Source organism: Penicillium cosmopolitanum, assembly GCF_028827165.1.
Source record: "Penicillium cosmopolitanum strain IBT 29677 chromosome Unknown utg000004l:1.0-4361866.0:1.0-4365735.0, whole genome shotgun sequence".
Taxonomy (NCBI): Eukaryota; Fungi; Ascomycota; class Eurotiomycetes; order Eurotiales; family Aspergillaceae; genus Penicillium; species Penicillium cosmopolitanum.
Window position 1 is genome coordinate 2,034,970 of NW_026622674.1, and position 18,150 is coordinate 2,053,119.

The following is an 18,150-nucleotide window of genomic DNA, read 5'->3' on the forward strand; positions in this document are numbered from 1 at the left end:
GCTTCTGTGAGCTTGTTCGGATTTGGGTACGAATTGTCATATTGTACTGGACGACGCGCTTCATTATCTGTATTTGTGTGGATTACAGGGAAACCATAAAACAACATCAAGACCTTCATTAATAGAGAAGCTCAAAGATACGCCATCCTGCAGTAGTAGAGAGCTAGAAATTACTTATAGAGAAGATAGTACTCTTATTTTTAGACTCTTTTAGATATCTAGGGTACTTTTTATAGGTAATAGTAGTAAAACTATTAGTATTCTATATTAATAGTATCTTCTAATATATATACTAGAAAGATTTAAGGCCTAGAGCCTTCTCTAATAAGTCTATAATATAGGCTAGTACTACTTATAATATTATAATTTAAGCCTAGGCTTACTACTCTACTTTACTCTAGAAGTTATAATCTCTAGTAATAATTTAGATATTATTAATCTAGATATAATACTTACTATCCTTATTCTATAAGTAGAAGTACTTTAGTACTTAATAAGAGGATAGCTAGCTAGCTAGGATCTTCTTAGACTACTGTATAACTTATCTATATATCTTACAGACCTTATTAGTAGATCTATAGTCCTATAGACTATATTTTATATATATAGTTAGTACTAAAGGATTAGAGCTTAAAGGATACTCTCTAGTTAAGTAGTCCTTTATATAATAGCTGTACCTATAGAAGAAGGAATAATAAGACTAAATATACCTAGACTACTAGTACTTAGTATATTATCTAATCCTTTCCTTCTAATAAAACTATACTATAGGATAGGTAACTATATTCTAGTTAATACCCTAGGTTAAAATCTTATTAGCTATAATAAAGGAATTAAGTTTAATAACTATTACTACCCTCTTCTAATAGCTATTACTATCTGCTTCTAGTTAAATTAATTATCTAATATACTTAATCTCGGTATCTTTCCCCTAGGTATAGTTATTCTAAATCTTCAGTAGCCTTACTATATTATCTAGTATCTCTAGTTTTAGTAGGAGACTAGCTATAGGTACCCTATATTAGCGCCTATACTATAGTATCTTTACTAAATACTATAAGCTATCTAGTATATCTGTTATATTATTATCTTCTTATACTCTAGATTTACTAGCTTAATAATCTTAGGTAGAGGGTATTTCTTTACCTTCTAAGCTTTATTACAGACCTTAATAGTAAGTTCTTAGTTCTTACAGAGCTTAATCTTACCTATATTAGGGGAGAATAATATAGTAGAGTATATTTAATATAAGGAAGGAAAGACCTTAGATATATCCTAGTCACAGATACCCTAGAACCTAGCTACCTATACAGAGGTAATAGAGAAGAAGGAGAAGAAGGAGGAGAAGAATATAGTAGATTTAATTTTAGTAATCTTAGAGCTTATTCTCTTAGTAGTAGCTATAATCTTCTTAATAGCTTATTATATCTTTAGGATAGTAGGGTTATTATCTTAGGTACTAGTAGTAAATTCCTTAGTAAAGATAATAAAGCTGATAATAAACTAGTCTAAAAGCTAGTTTAGCTTATTATCCTGGATATAATTAAGAGCCTTATAGGCCTCCTTTATAATCTTCTCTATTAAGAGAGGTTTAGAGATAGTAGTAGTAGTAGAATTAGTATATTTATCTGATTCTGCTGTTATATATATGTAAAAATTTTTCTGTTTTTGCTGATTAGGATATATAGAATCAGTATCTAGCTATACTATATTAACAGCTGCTATATTAACTAGGGAGACCCTATATTAAGATACAGCTGCTGATGTAACAGATTAATTAAATATATCTAGAAGTCTGTAGGACCTCTGGTTATTAAGATAGAGCTATAAGTTGATTTCGCCAAGAGATAGTTGTCTAAAAGTACTTCTAAGTTTACTAAATAGTTAATAATCCTAAATATTTTCTTAGTTTTAAAAGATAGATAACTATCTATTACTAAAAGTTAGAATTAGTTAATTAGTATACATTAGAAGCTTAGTCTAGTAATCCTAAGCTTTTTCTTAGATAACTTCTTAAGATATTAGAATATTACCTTTAATAAGAGTAATCTAATAGATTAATATAGCTTTAAGCTTTATAGTATATTATTACTTTATATTAATAATATAGTCAGAAGGATTAGTATCTAGATATTTATATTTTAATAATAGAATTACAGACAAAGTAGATTATATAGGATAATAGTTATATTTCTTATTAAACTAATAAGCTAGTTATTATTATATAGCAGAAGAAAATTATTAATATTACTCCCTAAGAGCAGTCTTTTAGTAGTTTAATATTACTTAACAGAGTATTCTAATTAGCTATATTAATTTATAATAAGGCTTAGTAATAAATTTAATAGTATAATATAGATAGAAGAGAAAAAAGAAGGCTATAATATACTGCTTTATTAAGGTTTTAGCAATATTTATATAGTAGATCTAATTTTTAGCTAAAACTTTATTATACTAAGGGGGATATTGTACTAAACCTATATTATACTAAGCAGGTTTTACAGCAGTATATATTCTATATATCTATTTAACTAAAATATCTAGCTCTAGAAAGATAGTTAAAAATCTCTAAGATAAGGGATAGAGAATATTAGTTCTTTATTCTTTTTAGATATAAATAGAATAAATATATCTATAGAACTCTTAGAGAATTAGATATTAACTATTTACTAGATTTTTATTAAGATACTTCTATAACTCTATACTTTCTATTTATAAAAGAAGATAGATTAAGCTAGATAGAGATAATATATTTTTTTTAAGATTAATTAAATAATTAGTTTCTTTCTATAGTAATATAATCTTAGAATTTTATATCTTAAATATTTTCTAAAATATTAATAACTTAGAGAGAATTTAATCCTAGTTTATAGTTAATTTTTTTTCTTCTTCTAGTAAAAGCTAGACTTTTTTAGATATTTAATAGCTATAAAAATATAAGCTTAGTTTTTATATATTTTTATAAACTAATAAGATTTTAACTACTTTATTATCTTTTTCTTATATTTAAAATACTATTATTTTTACTATAGAGCTAGTATAATTTATATTTTCTATATAGTTATATTTAATAATAGTATAGAAAGCCCTAATAGATAAGAATCTTTATTAACTATAATATAAGAATATAAAAACTCTTATATAGTTTTTTTAAAAGTTATATATAGTAATTAGAATAGTCTATATACTATAGATAGAGATATCTTATTAGTTTACTATCTCTAAAAGAAAAGTATTATACTTAGCTTAGTTAAAGTAATATTTTAAAATAAATTTAATATCTATATATATTTTAATATTATTTTAGATAAATTAGTATATAGAGATAGATAATTATTTCTATTTAAGACTAGAAGTTAGAATTTATAGAAGTTAGTTTAACTTTAGTATTTTTTCTAAGTTTTTTAACTAAATATTATTATAATAGTATTAAAGTCTTAAGTAGATTTTCTAGATTCTAGTCTCTAGGACTTTTAATAGTAAATTATATTTACTTATCTAATAATCTAGCTTACTATAGTTAAAATAAGAATTAGAAGATATTTTATTAAAGAAACTAAATAAACTAGTTTTAGTAATAGAAGTATATATTTAGATTTAAATAATAATTATTTTAATTTAGATTTAATCTAGAACTATAAAAGTATCTTAAGTATAAATTATTTACTATTAACTTAGTTTAGAAATAAGTTATTAAATTATAGATATTTTAAACTTAAATTTAGATTATTATTAAATAAATTATACTTTTATACTTTTACTTTATTAAATTTCTATATACTTTATACTTCTTTTATCTAATCTATTTAAATAGTAGCTATATTCTTTATATATTATTAGATATATAGAGTTAACTACTACTATAGCTTTAATATATAATAAAAAACTTATTTATCTTAGAATATTTAGAATAGATAATACTCTAGATCTATAAGATAATAGTAAAAAGTCTTTAGTTCTTTATTAATTTATTAATAATAATACTATATCTTATTACTAATTTCTCTAGTAAAGATATTTTTATTATATATTAGAGTAAGAGTCTATTTCTTAAAGTACTTCTAGTTATTAAGATACTTATTATTATTATTCTTAAGATATTTCTCTTCTATAGTCTAATTATTTTTATAATTAGAATTAAGATACTTAACTTCTATAAGAATCTTTATCTTCTTATTCTTATAAATCTTAGAATTATCTTAAAAGATATAACTAAGTTAAGAAAGCTAATTCTCTACTTTCTTATATTTTCTAGCTTTAGTTTATCTATAATTTATAGATAGATTATTTAAGAAGTCTTCTATATAAATTTTAGAAACTTAAGTAGTAAGTTTCTTAAAATATATAAAAATTATTAGAAACTTCTTAAGATACTTAATTTTATACTTCTTTTTCTTAAGACTCTCTATATTAAGTTCTATAATACTTCTAATTATAGATTTACTTATAATTCTTTAGATCTATATTCTATATAGAGAAGAGAATAATAATATATTAATAATATATTTAGTAGTCTTATAGATAGATATCTAGTCTAGTTTAGATTTAATAGAGATTCTAGGTTAATCTAGAATTAATTTAACTCTAGGCTATTAAATAGCTAGAGAAGATATAGTAGGTTTATAATAAATACTATTATAAGAGAATATAGGGTTTTAATATATAGAGAATACTATCTTTAATCCTTAGATAGTTAATAAAGAAGAATTAGAATTATAATAGTTACTAAGTTATTAGGCTAGAAATCTATAACTAGACTAGATAAGGATATTAGATAGTAGAGATTAGATTAGATAATTAATATATAGACTAATTCTTAAAAAGATTAAGAATTCTAAATAATTATAGAATCTTAAATATACTAGGGTTTAGATAGACCTTAATATATAGATATCTTAAAGAGGATTTAGCCTTAGATTACTGTTAAATCCCTGAGGTATTATATACTCTAAATCCTGTAATATTTCTCTTCTCTAATCTGTAGTATATAGGCTATTATTAAGTATTCCTATCTTATAATATATAATTAATCTTAAGAATTTTCTTATAATTATTAAATATAGTAGATATAATAGCCTAATTAAGATAGTTTTAATAAAAAATAAAGTAAAAATACTAAGGATAAGATCTAATAGTATTTTTTCTAAATTAGAAAATTTTAATTTTAATTTTTCCTTAATATAGTTCTACTTTAGAACTATTTTATTCTAGAAATAGAAGTAGATTTAACTATCTTATTAGAGCTAATATTATTACTATTAATCTTTTAGATATTGAAATTACTCTTCTTAAAATTCTACTTTTAAAAGATAGAAAAAGTATATTAGATAGAATTTAATAGTATTTAGAAAACTACTTCTGTAAGAAAAAAAATTCTCTAGCTTTTAAACTTAGGGTATTCTTTATTTTAAAATTAACTTTAAGATATATTAATTTAAATCTAGTTCTTTTCTATAATCTTTCTTTAATAATTTCTAGAACTTTCTTACTAAGTTTTTTAGTTCTTTTTTTATTAAGTTTTCTAGTTTTTTCCTATTACTAATAAAAATATTTTAGTTCTTTATTACTTTTTATTATTATCTTATATCTAGTTTATATAGAATCTATAGATAGCTATTATACTAAAAGTCTTATTTTTCTGTTAAAAAGGTCTAAAGATAGACTTAATTAGAAAAGAAGATAATTATTATAGAATTTATACTAAAGAGAATAAATCTTATTAAAAAGACAATTATCCTACTTTATAATTAGAATCTTTTAGTAATTATACTTTATTTTAGCTATATTACTCTAGGGTTTTATATCTAATTCTATATAATTTTAGAGATAAATAACATTAGGTAAATATCTCTTTATTCTTAAAGTTTCTTTAAGAATTAGTCTCTATCTATTCCTAGTATTAATTATTCTCTAGTACTTTATTATATCTACTATTTTATACTGATCTTTATAGATTTTTATCTTTTAGATCTAGGATATTATTAAGAGCTTTTCTAAGATAAGTGAATTTATAGAAGGGTTGCTAAAATATTACTCTATAAATATAGTCCTAGCTATACTATATATTAGTTACTAGCCCTCTATATACCTATATTCCTTAAGTATTAAGTTTATAATAATAGATTATTAGTTAAAATCTGCTTTATACTCTACTATATTTCAGGATATAGTGACCAAAATTATATGAAAGAGATTGTCTGTCTGTAAAAATATATATCAGGGAGTTTGGAATTTGCTTAGATCTGCCTTGGCCTGGTTCCTGATATCCTTCCCTCTCATCTGCTAAGCTGAATTTTCTCATTGATGTTGACTTTGTCCAGGCCATACTGCCTGAGAAGCTGCCAATGTAGATAGCAGATTCTGTTTCAGTGTTCTATATCTTGCCTCAAATTCATCCACTAGTTCCGGTGCTTTCTCTGGCTCCGAAATCTCGCCCACAGGAACCACTACGCTGCGCAGATCTTGCGCAACCGTTTCAATTTGCTCGTGTAGCTGGACCCTGAGAGTATAAAAATACCTCTCCAAAGCTGAAAGATACGACGACTGTACTAAATCCGTGTAATTTATGTACAATTGCGTATTCTTCAAATGGTTGCACATGATGTCTTTGCGCCTCTGAAAACTTCCCTTTCCTAAAACATAATCATTCTTGCTCAGTCTATGACTCAAATATGTCTCGAGACAAACTTATAATAAACATACCTTCTTCTCGGCTGCAATTATTGTATGCTTCAAGCATAAGGTCAGCAATCAATGAACTGTTGTTATGGCCATTGAGAGTGTGGTCTTTTGTATACCTGTCAAGGTCTCAGTCAGTTGATTTCGCAAGTTGATATTTTGTACTGAGCATACTCTGTTTCATGAATTAATTGCGCGAGGGTATTTTTGAAAATATGGATAATGTATCCCTTTCGGTGGCTAAGAAGAGAGAATAGATTTTCAATTGCCTGAGGAGCAACCGAGAGGTAACCTGGAGAGTATTGCAGATTAGAAAACAAGCCACATACTAGGGATAATTGTGAGTCATAAGGGGCTGGGTGAGGGAGTGCCATGCCTTGGAGTGTGTCAGAGATAATCCGAAAAGACGTTGAGATGTCACTGTGCAACGTATCCATTCGAAATATCAACCAATCTCTGAGAGCCTCCCATCTTGGATCTAACGTAGGCCGTGCTTGCTCCATCAATTCGTTGTTCCAGCAACGAGGCTTCTGGTTAGAGACCTGATGGTTGCCATTCTTCCGGCAAAATGCGGCATAACTTGCCGAATGCAACTTGAGGACACAGGTTTCAGCATGCAACCGAGTCACTAGTTTCCGGTTGAACATACGATTTTCCATTCTTGGCTCACTTCAACAAACTTTTCCTTCAGCTCTCTCTGGAACGAAAAGTCTACCAACATATTAGAGACACTGAAACACTAGATAGCAATAATTGAAATGAGCTCACGAAGCTGATGCATGACTTGAGTATCAAATTGAGAGTGCAATTCACTCTGCATGAGAGCGAGGTGCCCCCCGCTCGAAGTAAAGCTCTGCTCATGGTCAATTCACATAAGCAACGAGATTTTTGAATAGAGCAGCAAGTGATCAGACATACCTGGCGTAGTATTTGCTCTACTTGTTCCAATGCGCTTCGGAGCTCAGGGGCTCTTGCGGGTGTCACAGAATCACGACCTGTCAGAGTCCACTGGCGAATTGAATCTAGCAGAGCAGGTACTTGCTCCTCGATGAAAACCAAAGCGGAATCCATCCTTCCCTCTGCTGGGACAGACCGGCAATACGAACGAAGCTCTCGAACTCCGCTGAGATTCCTGTATTCCTCTGCCAATCTGTGCGGCGGATTTCCATAAAGCTCATTGCCAACGCAGAATATTTTGATATCTTTCACTTTATTCTCTTGGTTATTGTTGATTGCCTTTACAAGGTCTCTCTTTGTTGAGTCGTTTCGTTGGTTCATAAGAAGGGCTCGTCGCCTGGTCATGAAAGTTAGAATCCATCAAGGTGTATAGATATCAGATTGAATGATGTATCGCACGCACTCGTAGTGAAGCTGTTGTATCCTGTCTCTGTAAAATGATCAGTCAGATATTGAATACTAAGGTAAATCTATTCCTTACTCCAAAGAATCTAGAAGAGCACGATCTGCCATTCTCTGGCCCTGTGCTTCCTGCGTTTGGCGCCCGATATGCCTGAACTTGCTCTCCAGCTTATCGATGTCCGCGTTCATACTCTTCATGCGCTTAACAAGAGGACCACTGCCACGAGCAGACTCTCCCGGTGAGACTTCCTATTAATAAAAGTTAACAAATTTCTTTATTAGCAAGGGGGAAAAAAACTTACATCTGCCCTTGTACAAACTACCCGTATACGTTTGCTTTCCCCGGCCTTCTCTATAATTTTGAAGATCGATTGATTTGAAACACATCGAAGTATCCCAGTTACAATAAACACTTCATCGCAGGTTCTGGAAAGATACTGTTCCGTAGCGCGTACCCTCGCATAGTTCATATCGTGTAATCCTATCAACAGTGAGCTACATCGTTTTTAGAAGGGCACACAGAGAATATTACCTGGTAGGTCCGCAAGCACCAGCCCATTCTTCAGCACAGGCAGCTCGAGGAATACCCTGCGGTCCATTAGAACTTTCTTCTTTTTTTTGCCGTCATGGTGCCACAAACCTGATCAACTTGATGAAAGGCCACAGGGCAGGGGTATTGCTGTCCTCGGGGTTATCTGTCAAACTGTCTAGTGTATCTTTACAGCCCTCCAAGTCATCTGCGACGACAGTATATTGTAGTGAGCTCGATCCTCCAGGCCGGAATGTCAATCGATCCAAAGCCTGAGCTTTCAATTCTTGTAGAATCTCAATTTCCGCTTCCGCTCCGGGCCGGGAGAAAAACTCAATTGTCAAATCTGACCTGTCGCTGAAAATTGCTTGGAGGGTTTCATGCGACCTTTTGCCCATCGCTTCATACTCTGCCCAGTCTTCCCCGCGACAATATTCCGGTCAGTCGGAATTGAAGCTCGTCGAATGCTTCGCAGAAGCTCTTCGAGGAGACTATTGACTTCGTTCTCGTCCATGAACTCAGCTTCTATGGTATAGGCGCGTGGATGCTTTTCATCGATATATCGATACTCCATGGGGACAGAAGTACATGCACTCCCAGAACCACTCTACATCAAACGCGTTAGAAATATGTGACCAATCTAATAGATGAAAGGGAATAATTACCGAGCGTGCGAGGCCTCTCTGGTTGAGTATAGAGTTGATGACGGAGCTTTTGCCTATTCAATGATCAGTCACTTCCCTATCGGGATATGAAAAAGAGAGCACTAACCAGCTCCGGTTTCACCAATGAATCCAACAATGCGTGTTTCCTGATCCTTGTACTCACTGAGCTCTTTCGCATTGAGGTGAATTTCATGTAACCTAGACTTTGGGTCTTGGGACAATGGACACTCAGAAATCACCCGCGAAAGCTCTTGGATCTGTACCTGGACAGCAGTGAAATTCATCTGGAAGTTTTGATCATCGATAGGGTCCGGAGAGAAGAGATCATCTTCAATCGTATTCGAACCCTGCACAACTTCGTCCACGGGCGATATAATCGGAGAATCTGTATCTCGGGCCTGATTTGTTGCTTGGCTTGTAGAATGTCCGTTCACACTACCTGTTTCTGCACCAAGGCCTCCTTCTTGTAGCCTGGAGCTAGATGGTTCTGTATGTATAGCAGTGTGAAAGGGTAAGGCTGGCGCATCTCGTGGCATGTTACGACTTGGCAGAACGCTGAGTCGCGGATTCGGAGTCCGAGAAGCTATACTAGGCTCCGAGGGACCTGCGCCCGTGAAGAGACCAGAGCTCAAGGAGGTTTTACCACTACTAGGTGGTCCACTAAAGAGGGAAGTGCGTTGAGCTTGATAGTCATGGTGAGAAGGGCCCGGTGATGACGATCTGGTCCGGTTCAAGTAGGACGTTTTGACATCGGGACTTCTGCTCGGTTGAGGCGTGAAAAACCTTGTTTCGGTGCTGGCTGGCCCATCAAAGATACTACCGGATGCAGTCTGACTGGAACCTGGTGTGTCTGTTCTAGCTGGGACAGTTGTGGACGTTCCGACATTTGGACTCCTGCTCAGCGGAGGCGGGGGCGTGAAGTATCTCGTTCCGCTCGCTTGGGGCGTACCGAAGATGCTAGAAGATGCAGCTTGACTATGCTGCTCAGGAGAATGGGATGAATTTTGGGCAGTGAAGCTGGAACCGAAGATGCTGCAGCTTGGGGCAACTGGAGGAGTGAAGAGTATCGTGCCGGAACTGGATGATCCACCAAAGATACTACCGGATTCCGTTTGGCTAGTATTGTTAGAGGAAGCCGGCGTGGATGATCTGACTCTGTTCGAGGCAGTTGTGTGCAGTCTCACATCTGGTCTGGTTCCCAGGAAGACGCTGTTCAGGTGCGGTGAAGGGCTGGGGATTTTTATTCCGCTCGTCTGTGGTCTTCCAAAGGTGCCAGTAACTGGATTCTGACCAGAATTGTCAGGAGGACCGAATGACGACGATCTTCCTGGGACGGTAGAGGATGATCGGGCATTGGCGCTGGACCCAAAGAGACTGCTTCTTTGGGAGGGTGAAGGGGCGAAGATTCTCCCACCGGTAGTATGCGGGCCATCAAAGTTGCTACCAGAAGCAGCTTGGCTAGTAGTACTCTCAGAGAAGCCCGGTGGCGGCGATGTAGCCGAGACCGATGCAGATGTTCGGGCGTTAGGGCTGGACCCGAAGATATTGCTACTCGGCGCGGAGGTGAAGGTTCTCGTGCTACTAGGAAATGGTTCACCAAAGATGCCGCCAGGAGGTGCTTGACTGTGAAAATTAGAAGCTGGCGAGGATGATCCAGATGGAACAGATGAGGGCGTCGAGGCATCGGATCTGGACCCGAAGAGGCTGCTGCTTTGGGAAGGTGAAGGGGTGAATGTTCTTTCGGGCGAGGGGCCCGGAGAGAAAGAGAAATTGAAATCGGACGAGGGGACTCTCATCCTGTACGGCCTTTGATCTGGTTCCTCTTTTGTGGATAGTAGTTCACGAGCGGGACCTAGGAAGGACGGCCCGGTCCGGCTTATAAGAAACTCGCCAGGCTCTGAAGTGGGACAATGGGGCGCAGCATTCACGAGCTCAGAAATGCATTCTACCATCTGCAAGTCGATTACGAGTCTGCCTTGCCATGTGCACTAGTTTAATCTAGCGTGAAAGGCGCCGATTTGTCGGCGCTTAGGCATGGGCTCCTAAACCTATACCCCAGGTGCCATGGTAATAAGGAACGATTCCAATATCTACGCTAGATAACTGTTCCCAATATGTTATTATGCTATAGATAACCTGAAATTATCTTCTAATGATGGTAATCTAAGATTAGGAGACTGCGTTGGTCCTCTTATGGCCCCCATCTAGCTCGACTTGAGGGTGCGCTAGCGTGCTTCATGATCCCTGTCCTAGTACCACATGCCTGCGTTAGTATCCAATCAAGTATATTATACTTTGGATATTTGGCGCCAGAGCTGCATGGTATTTCTGCCGCGCAGAACCCCTCACGAACAGTTAGTCCGCTAATATTGAATGGCTTTGGTCTCTCTTAGCGCTGAAAAACGTTATCGAATCGTTAAAGGTTCTGTATACCAGGACTAAGTTTAGAAGAAACATGTTAATGTACTAGGATTACGCTATACTCATGCTCTGCCGATAATATTTTTGTCGTATCTGAATGCAATAAAATCTAAGTAAACGCCATGAAATATGGCATGGGTTTCTGCCATTTCTCGTAGGAATAAAACATCCTTACACAAAGTAACATGACCAAGCAAGATAAACCGACTCTTTAAGCAATCGAAATATTTTGCAGACAAGTGGTTCCTGATGGGATCTTTGGCTCATACTACTATGCTGAATTAGTGCGTCCATGTCTCTTTCAAGGGATTAGGGTACTTAAGTGTCGAGAGTGCGGAAATACATACAAAGGCACCCAAGTCCAGAGGCTAACAATTAATATCATATACCCCCGCTGCGCCATTTCCTTTACATATCGTGGAGTACATTGTTTGTATGGTGATGGAGGAAATGGCTTTCATGTATACATTTTGAACTTGACTTCAACTAAGCAGAGTTCGACACACATCTCTAAAATAGGTTTGCAATTCAGCCTTATTGTGACGGCTCTGACTAGTCCATAGTAGCCACGTACAACTTTCGACGACCTCATCTGGGCCGAGAAGAATATTATGGCATCAAAGATTGATGTTCAAGTTCTTTACTACTAAGGTAGTATAGTCCACCCAAGGCCTGATTGGGTACAGCGGATGAATAGAAACTCCGGGGATGTGGGACTGTCACGTTATTTTTGAATTGCACTCCACTTTCACTTCATAGTCAACGGTCCTCTAACATATTTCCCTCTTGTCACTAATAATTCAGAATTATACCAATCATACTACCTTGCCTACTTATTGCTCTTTTTTGTGCATCGCTCCGCTTTATAATGTCAGACACCAATGAAAATGACCTTGATATATCGCAGGTAAGTTGTAAGATGATTACTCTCGGGTCTGAGGTACCACATATGTCTTTTTATGGCGGGATATAGCGATGGTAATCAGCCCCACCAAGAATGTACTAATACTGACAATCAATGAATTACAGGCACTAGCAGAACTTGCAAAGTATATCTCTAAAATAATCACCTAAACAATAGTCTCGTCTGACAGCATATAGAGGAGAGATGACGGCGTCCGCGCTAGAGCAGCACCTTAACGCTATCGAGAGTAAAGTCGAGGAACTTCTTGCAGGAATTCCGGACGGGGGTCAGGGCCAAGACATGTCGCTTTCAAATCCAGACACACAGGGCCAAGACCCAGGAGAAAAAGAAAACAAAGGAGACGACATCAGTTCAACCCAGAGTCGTTAGTTGAACAGCACATCCATATGGAATTGTCCGTCGGCTCCCTTTTCAACAACGCCCTTTTCAGTGATGATTCCATCGATCAAATTCGCAGGCGTGATATCAAAAGCAGGGTTCCAGACTTTAATTCCCGGCGCGGCGGTGCAGACAGTTTCCAGGTCCAGGGCGGCACTACCGCTGGCAACATCCTGCTGACGGGGTCCCTTGATACTGGTCACTTCGTTGGATGGGCGTTGTTCAATCACGATGTCCTCGCCAGACTTTGTCGCCAAGTCGATGGTTGTGAGAGGGGCTGCGACGAGGAATTTCACGCCGTGATGTTTTGCTAGAACTGCGAGGCCATAGGTACCAATTTTGTTGGCGGTGTCTCCATTCGCGGCGACTCGGTCTGCGCCCACAACAATGGCATTCACACCTACACTGGAATCTGCGAGTAGGGCTGCAGCCATGGAATCCGTAATTAGAGTAGCGGGAATATTGTCATGCACAAGTTCGAACGCCGTTAGCCGGGACCCTTGATTGTAAGGCCTTGTCTCTGTGCAGTACGCGTGTCGTAGGACGTTTTGCGATGAAAGGGACCGGACCACGCCTAGAGCTGTACCGTAGCCGGAGGTGGCAAGAGAGCTGAAGCTTTTGGTTAGCCCCGTAGCCCGGTCGTAGTAGAAGAGCAATCAGCATGCATGAGGCACTTTACTTACCCGGTGTTGCAGTGTGTCAAAACGGCCACGTTCGGGGTGTCTGAGTTCGCAGCATGTTTCATAATCCACTCTGCACCGTTGTGGCCGATCTGCTGGTTGTCCTGAAGATCTTTGCCGAGCATCTCTTCCGCAGCACCGATGAATGCCTTTGTAACATCCTGTCCAGTACTGCCAGGCCGAGCTGCAGCTTCCACCGTGAGGACTTCCAATTTGCGAGCCGCATCGCTCAGGTTAACAGCGGTGGGTCGACTCGTCAGCAAGTAAGCCAGCTTCTTGTTGATATAATCCTGAGCCTCGGCCGGCGCACTAGGGATCTTTCCCGCGGTGCCAAGAGCGTACAATTCGGAGCAGAGCGCAAGCATTGCGACAATGGCAATGGCCGGGGCACCTCGCACCTTCATCGATTTGATTGCTTCCCAGCCATCCTCGCTGTTCTGGATAGGTATGTATTTTTCAACGAATGGCAGTTGCAATTGATCCAGGATCTCCAGGTTGCCCTGGTTGTATCTGATGGCCTGCAACATGGTGGTAGGTCTGTGATGTAGTCTGTGATTCACTGGAGAACTATTTTGTTCCCGAGGTGTTTCCTTTTGCCGTTTTTCTCGAGAGAAGATATTTCTGTATATGTCAATATCTCCTTTCCGTCGTGAGATGGAAAAAAAGATCATCTCCACGTGGTGGGGGCATCCAAGGCTTACCTAACTGACTTTTGCCCCTCACCTGAACAATTCTGCCGCAACGATATCTTTTGGGAGATTACACATACGAGATGAAATTGGGCCGCAAGATCTGAGAAAATTGCATTTCTACTTTGATATTAGAGTTGCAGGGGTCAAGATTGGATGGGAATCGCAAACGAGGCCAAACTAGGAGCATCTCAAAGTCATTCGATTCGTAAGGGTTATGGTTCGGCACTCCGCTTTCATCATCTTAATCGAGGCACCCAGGGCACCCAGGAAGTGAGCCTCGAGGAACGTAGAAGAAAAAAGCCTTGACCACACCCAGTCATATTCATTGTGCTATGCTCGGGACAAAAAACGCCAAAATCAAAGAAGATCAGAGGTGACATGCTGTATGAGTCGAGTTTGGAGAGCCGGTTCCAACTCAAGCAACGTCGGTGGTATCGTGAAAGAAAGCTTTGGTCCGGCAGAAGAAGAGGAATCGAGATTCGAATCGAATACCAAGTGTCGGTTCCTGAGACTTCGAGACCTCGGGATATAGTGTACACAAGGGCTGCAGAAACGCGAGGACATCAGATGGTTGTTCAGCTTGCGGAGATGTAGAGCACTAGATGGAATTCTAGGTCAGCCAAGCCATATATAACGACAAATTCAAGGAGGGGAGGAATCAAACAAACCATTGTTTCCCCGCACAAAGGCATCGCCGTAATTGCGACGAAGCTTCCCATTCACGAACTCTTCGGTCTTTTCGAGAGCGATGTTCATATAACCGTCAACCGACTGCAGTTCGCCTAGAAAGAAGTTAGAATCAGAACGTCCACCAACAGCGGGCAGAGTATATTACCCTTGTAGACGACGCCGGAGTTTAGCTTCACAATGACTGGGGCACCGATGATCTCACTCAGGAAGGCGGATGGGTCCTTTCCTTCTGAGGAAGAGCCGTTCTCCATGGTGTCGTTGTGAGCGTGTCGAGCTGGCTGTGGCTTTTGGATGTTGGAAGGCCGGGTTGCGCGACGCGATGAGGGTGCAATTGGCTTGAAGGATCTTGAAGATTGAAGATTGGCGGGATAGAAGGTGCCCGGCGTTGGAGGTACGTCACGTGGATCCGTGGAGAGAAAGAGCAAACGCGGTTGCTGCCTGAGGCCGAACTAGTTGAGTTCCCAATTGACTACTACCCTCCTTTGTCAATGATCTTGTCCCTTGTTTCTCCATGTCGGGGCCATAACAAACGGTGTCTTGCTTGACACCTTCTGAGAGAAATGAAAGGTCTCTTCAAGAAGCCTGAATGGGCTTCCCAGAACACCAACCCAGACTTCTACCGCCGGTCTGGTCAGACATACTCGGATATAATCGCGGCCAACGAAGCAGCTCACAGGAAGACAAAGAGCTCACCAGATGCATCTGATGAAGCGACTACCGGGGAAGTCAGTCATTCAAAGAGGCGTCGAACTTCTGAAGAGTCTGAGGAAGAAGTGAGCGTGGAGACATCTGTTCAGGTCCCCGCGCATCCCGAGTCCAGAGAACAAGAGACACCACCTTCTCCTCAACATCAACACAAGAAATCTGAAAACTCTGTTGTCAACGAGAACAAATCGCCAAAAGTAACACAACCTCCGCATTCAGGTCAATCCTCACTGAAATCAGATCCTCATCCCGACAAGCTGCAAAAGCCACAGTCGCCCGTGGTTGGACAAGCGGTTCAGAATGCCCCGAATGATCCGATTGATCTTGATAACCAAGAGGCCTCAGAAACGGCAAACACACAGCGCAATCCTAGAACAGATCAAGACCGCCAGTCCTCGGCCTTGCCGACGAACACGGCCACGACCACTCCAGTCGACGATCCCGTCGTGCGAATTCTCATTACCTCTGAAATTCCAAATTCCAACTCATTGATCGTCCACCGCAAAATGTCCCAGGGACTTCGAGACGTGCGCTTGGAATGGTGCAGGCGCCAAGATATTCCCACCGAGGTGCAATCCTCTGTTTACTTCACATGGCGAGGCCGGCGTCTTTTCGACGTTACAACATGCAAGAGTCTCGGGGTGAAAGCCAAGAAGAGCTCTACCAGCTCCACTCATCGAATATTGGGTATTGGAGATGACCCTGTCTCTGAGGATGGAGAACAAGAACTACTACAGATTCATGTCGTAGCAACAACCGAAAACGCCGATTTACTTCACCGGCCTGGACCTACCATGTCGACTGGCCCTGGTGCGGGAAACACAAATGCAACCACAAACAACCCCTCAGAAGCCTCACCCAACCCCGGAGAAGACCAGCAAAATCAAAATCAACTGTTGAAGCTGATCTTAAGAAGCCCTGACTTGGATGATCTCAAGATCAAAGCTAGGCCAAAGACCCTCGTGTCTAAATTGATTTCGGCCTTCCGAGAAAAACACATGATTGCGAGCGACCAGGATCTGCTGATTTATTTCGACGGAGACCGACTGGACCCGGACACCTCGCTTCAGGAGCACGATATTGATGACCTAGATATGCTGGAGATCCAGATCAAGCCGCGGGCTTAGACACTGTGAATTATGGACCTATGGATTCCCAAAATTCATCAAATTGGCTCCTACTGGAACTGGAACTCCTTTGTGCCCAAAGCCGAGTCACGATGAGATATCCATCTTGAACTTGAGCAATATATCACCCACCATAGTATGACTCGGAGACAGGTCAAATGGAATAATATGAACATTTACTTAAGTTTTTTGCGATGCCATTTAGCTAAGTGTTGAAATCTATTACTATTGAATATAATTCTTCCAATTGCAGCGCATGCATACTAAGTTTGTCTTTTCTTAATACTATCCTACTACTTACTCGTGTATACTCCAATGGTGCCCCGGCAGCGGGGTACCCTTATCGATAAGATATCACATGACACTATAGTCCCGTGGGGCGTCGTCTTTTTTTTCTGCTGCACATCAACCCCAACATTAAATTAAGACAACGCCAGTTATCCAGATCAATCACAATCATGAAGGTCATCACAGCCAATTTCGTGACCTGCGCCGTCAAGGAGTGCAAGACCACAGCCACCTCCTTCCCTCTGCACTTCCACGACGCCGAGCTCGAGCTCCAAGAAGTTGATTTTCAACCCGAATTTATTCGCAACGTCATTCCTCGAATTGATTGGGAGGGTTTGCGAACCACCGCAAATGAGGTACGTTTTTACCTCCAAGGAAATTAGATTGGCATTGACGGAGTGTATGTGTGTTAACTTATGTGCGCAGTTGGGATTCCCCAGTCTCCCAGAAACCAAGCCCGAGGGCGACGCGCTCACCAACGAACAAACGCTGAAAGACCTACATCGCCTTTTGCTGGAGACTCAGGTTATGGAGGGCAAGTTGGTTTGTGGAACATGTGGGCATGCATATGCAATTAAGGAGGGTATTGCCAATTTCTTGCTTCCGAGTCACCTGGGTAAGTCAAACCGAATTCCAATCCTAGAGTTGAATTGAATTCCGCTCTTGGTGGATTTTCTATTACTGCAGCAGCTAATGGTTCTATAGTCTGAATGCGATCATTGGAAACGATTTTTTCCCGAAACAAAAGGGCAGCAGCACCTCCGCTCCCCGTCCTCCCCCTCATACTCAATCGATACCCCACCTCTTGAATTCATCGAAGAAACGCCAATTAGCTGCCTAGCCAGCAATTTCAAATACACAATATACTACAGAGCACATCTTAGTGGCCAAAGCGCCAATGCGCAAAGCAAAAATAGAAAGGAAGCTCTGAAATTTTGGTATTATACATGTTGTTGTAGCGCTTGAAATCACGACCCGACCTTCATTGATACAGGTCTCGAATGCTCCGACCA

General features: G+C 38.9%; 5 protein-coding genes across 5 annotated transcripts; 2 read left to right on the forward strand and 3 right to left on the reverse strand.

The window, feature by feature from the left end:
- Positions 1–7,417: 7,417 nt before the first annotated feature.
- On the reverse strand, positions 7,418–11,027 carry N7509_002147 (uncharacterized protein; the record flags this gene model as incomplete). The annotated part of the gene is made up of 10 exons (XM_056626784.1): positions 7,418–7,531; positions 7,597–7,972; positions 8,039–8,065; positions 8,117–8,286; positions 8,493–8,518; positions 8,570–8,625; positions 8,678–8,912; positions 8,975–9,173; positions 9,232–9,284; positions 9,338–11,027. 10 exons carry the CDS (start codon positions 11,025–11,027, stop codon positions 7,418–7,420), a joined length of 2,946 nt encoding a protein of 981 aa, XP_056492579.1.
- Positions 11,028–12,942: 1,915 nt separating this feature from the next.
- On the reverse strand, positions 12,943–14,162 carry N7509_002148 (S-methyl-5-thioribose-1-phosphate isomerase; the record flags this gene model as incomplete). The annotated part of the gene is made up of 2 exons (XM_056626785.1): positions 12,943–13,564; positions 13,639–14,162. 2 exons carry the CDS (start codon positions 14,160–14,162, stop codon positions 12,943–12,945), a joined length of 1,146 nt encoding a protein of 381 aa, XP_056492580.1.
- Positions 14,163–14,969: 807 nt separating this feature from the next.
- On the reverse strand, positions 14,970–15,268 carry N7509_002149 (U4/U6-U5 snRNP complex subunit LSM6; the record flags this gene model as incomplete). The annotated part of the gene is made up of 2 exons (XM_056626786.1): positions 14,970–15,109; positions 15,163–15,268. 2 exons carry the CDS (start codon positions 15,266–15,268, stop codon positions 14,970–14,972), a joined length of 246 nt encoding a protein of 81 aa, XP_056492581.1.
- Positions 15,269–15,577: 309 nt separating this feature from the next.
- N7509_002150 (small ubiquitin-related modifier domain-containing protein) lies at positions 15,578–16,849 on the forward strand (the record flags this gene model as incomplete). The annotated part of the gene is made up of 1 exon (XM_056626787.1): positions 15,578–16,849. The coding sequence occupies one exon, from the start codon at positions 15,578–15,580 to the stop codon at positions 16,847–16,849; it is 1,272 nt and encodes a 423-aa protein (XP_056492582.1).
- Positions 16,850–17,307: 458 nt separating this feature from the next.
- N7509_002151 (RNA methylation protein TRM112) lies at positions 17,308–17,847 on the forward strand (the record flags this gene model as incomplete). The annotated part of the gene is made up of 3 exons (XM_056626788.1): positions 17,308–17,493; positions 17,564–17,753; positions 17,843–17,847. The coding sequence occupies 3 exons, from the start codon at positions 17,308–17,310 to the stop codon at positions 17,845–17,847; spliced, it is 381 nt and encodes a 126-aa protein (XP_056492583.1).
- Positions 17,848–18,150: the final 303 nt, after the last annotated feature.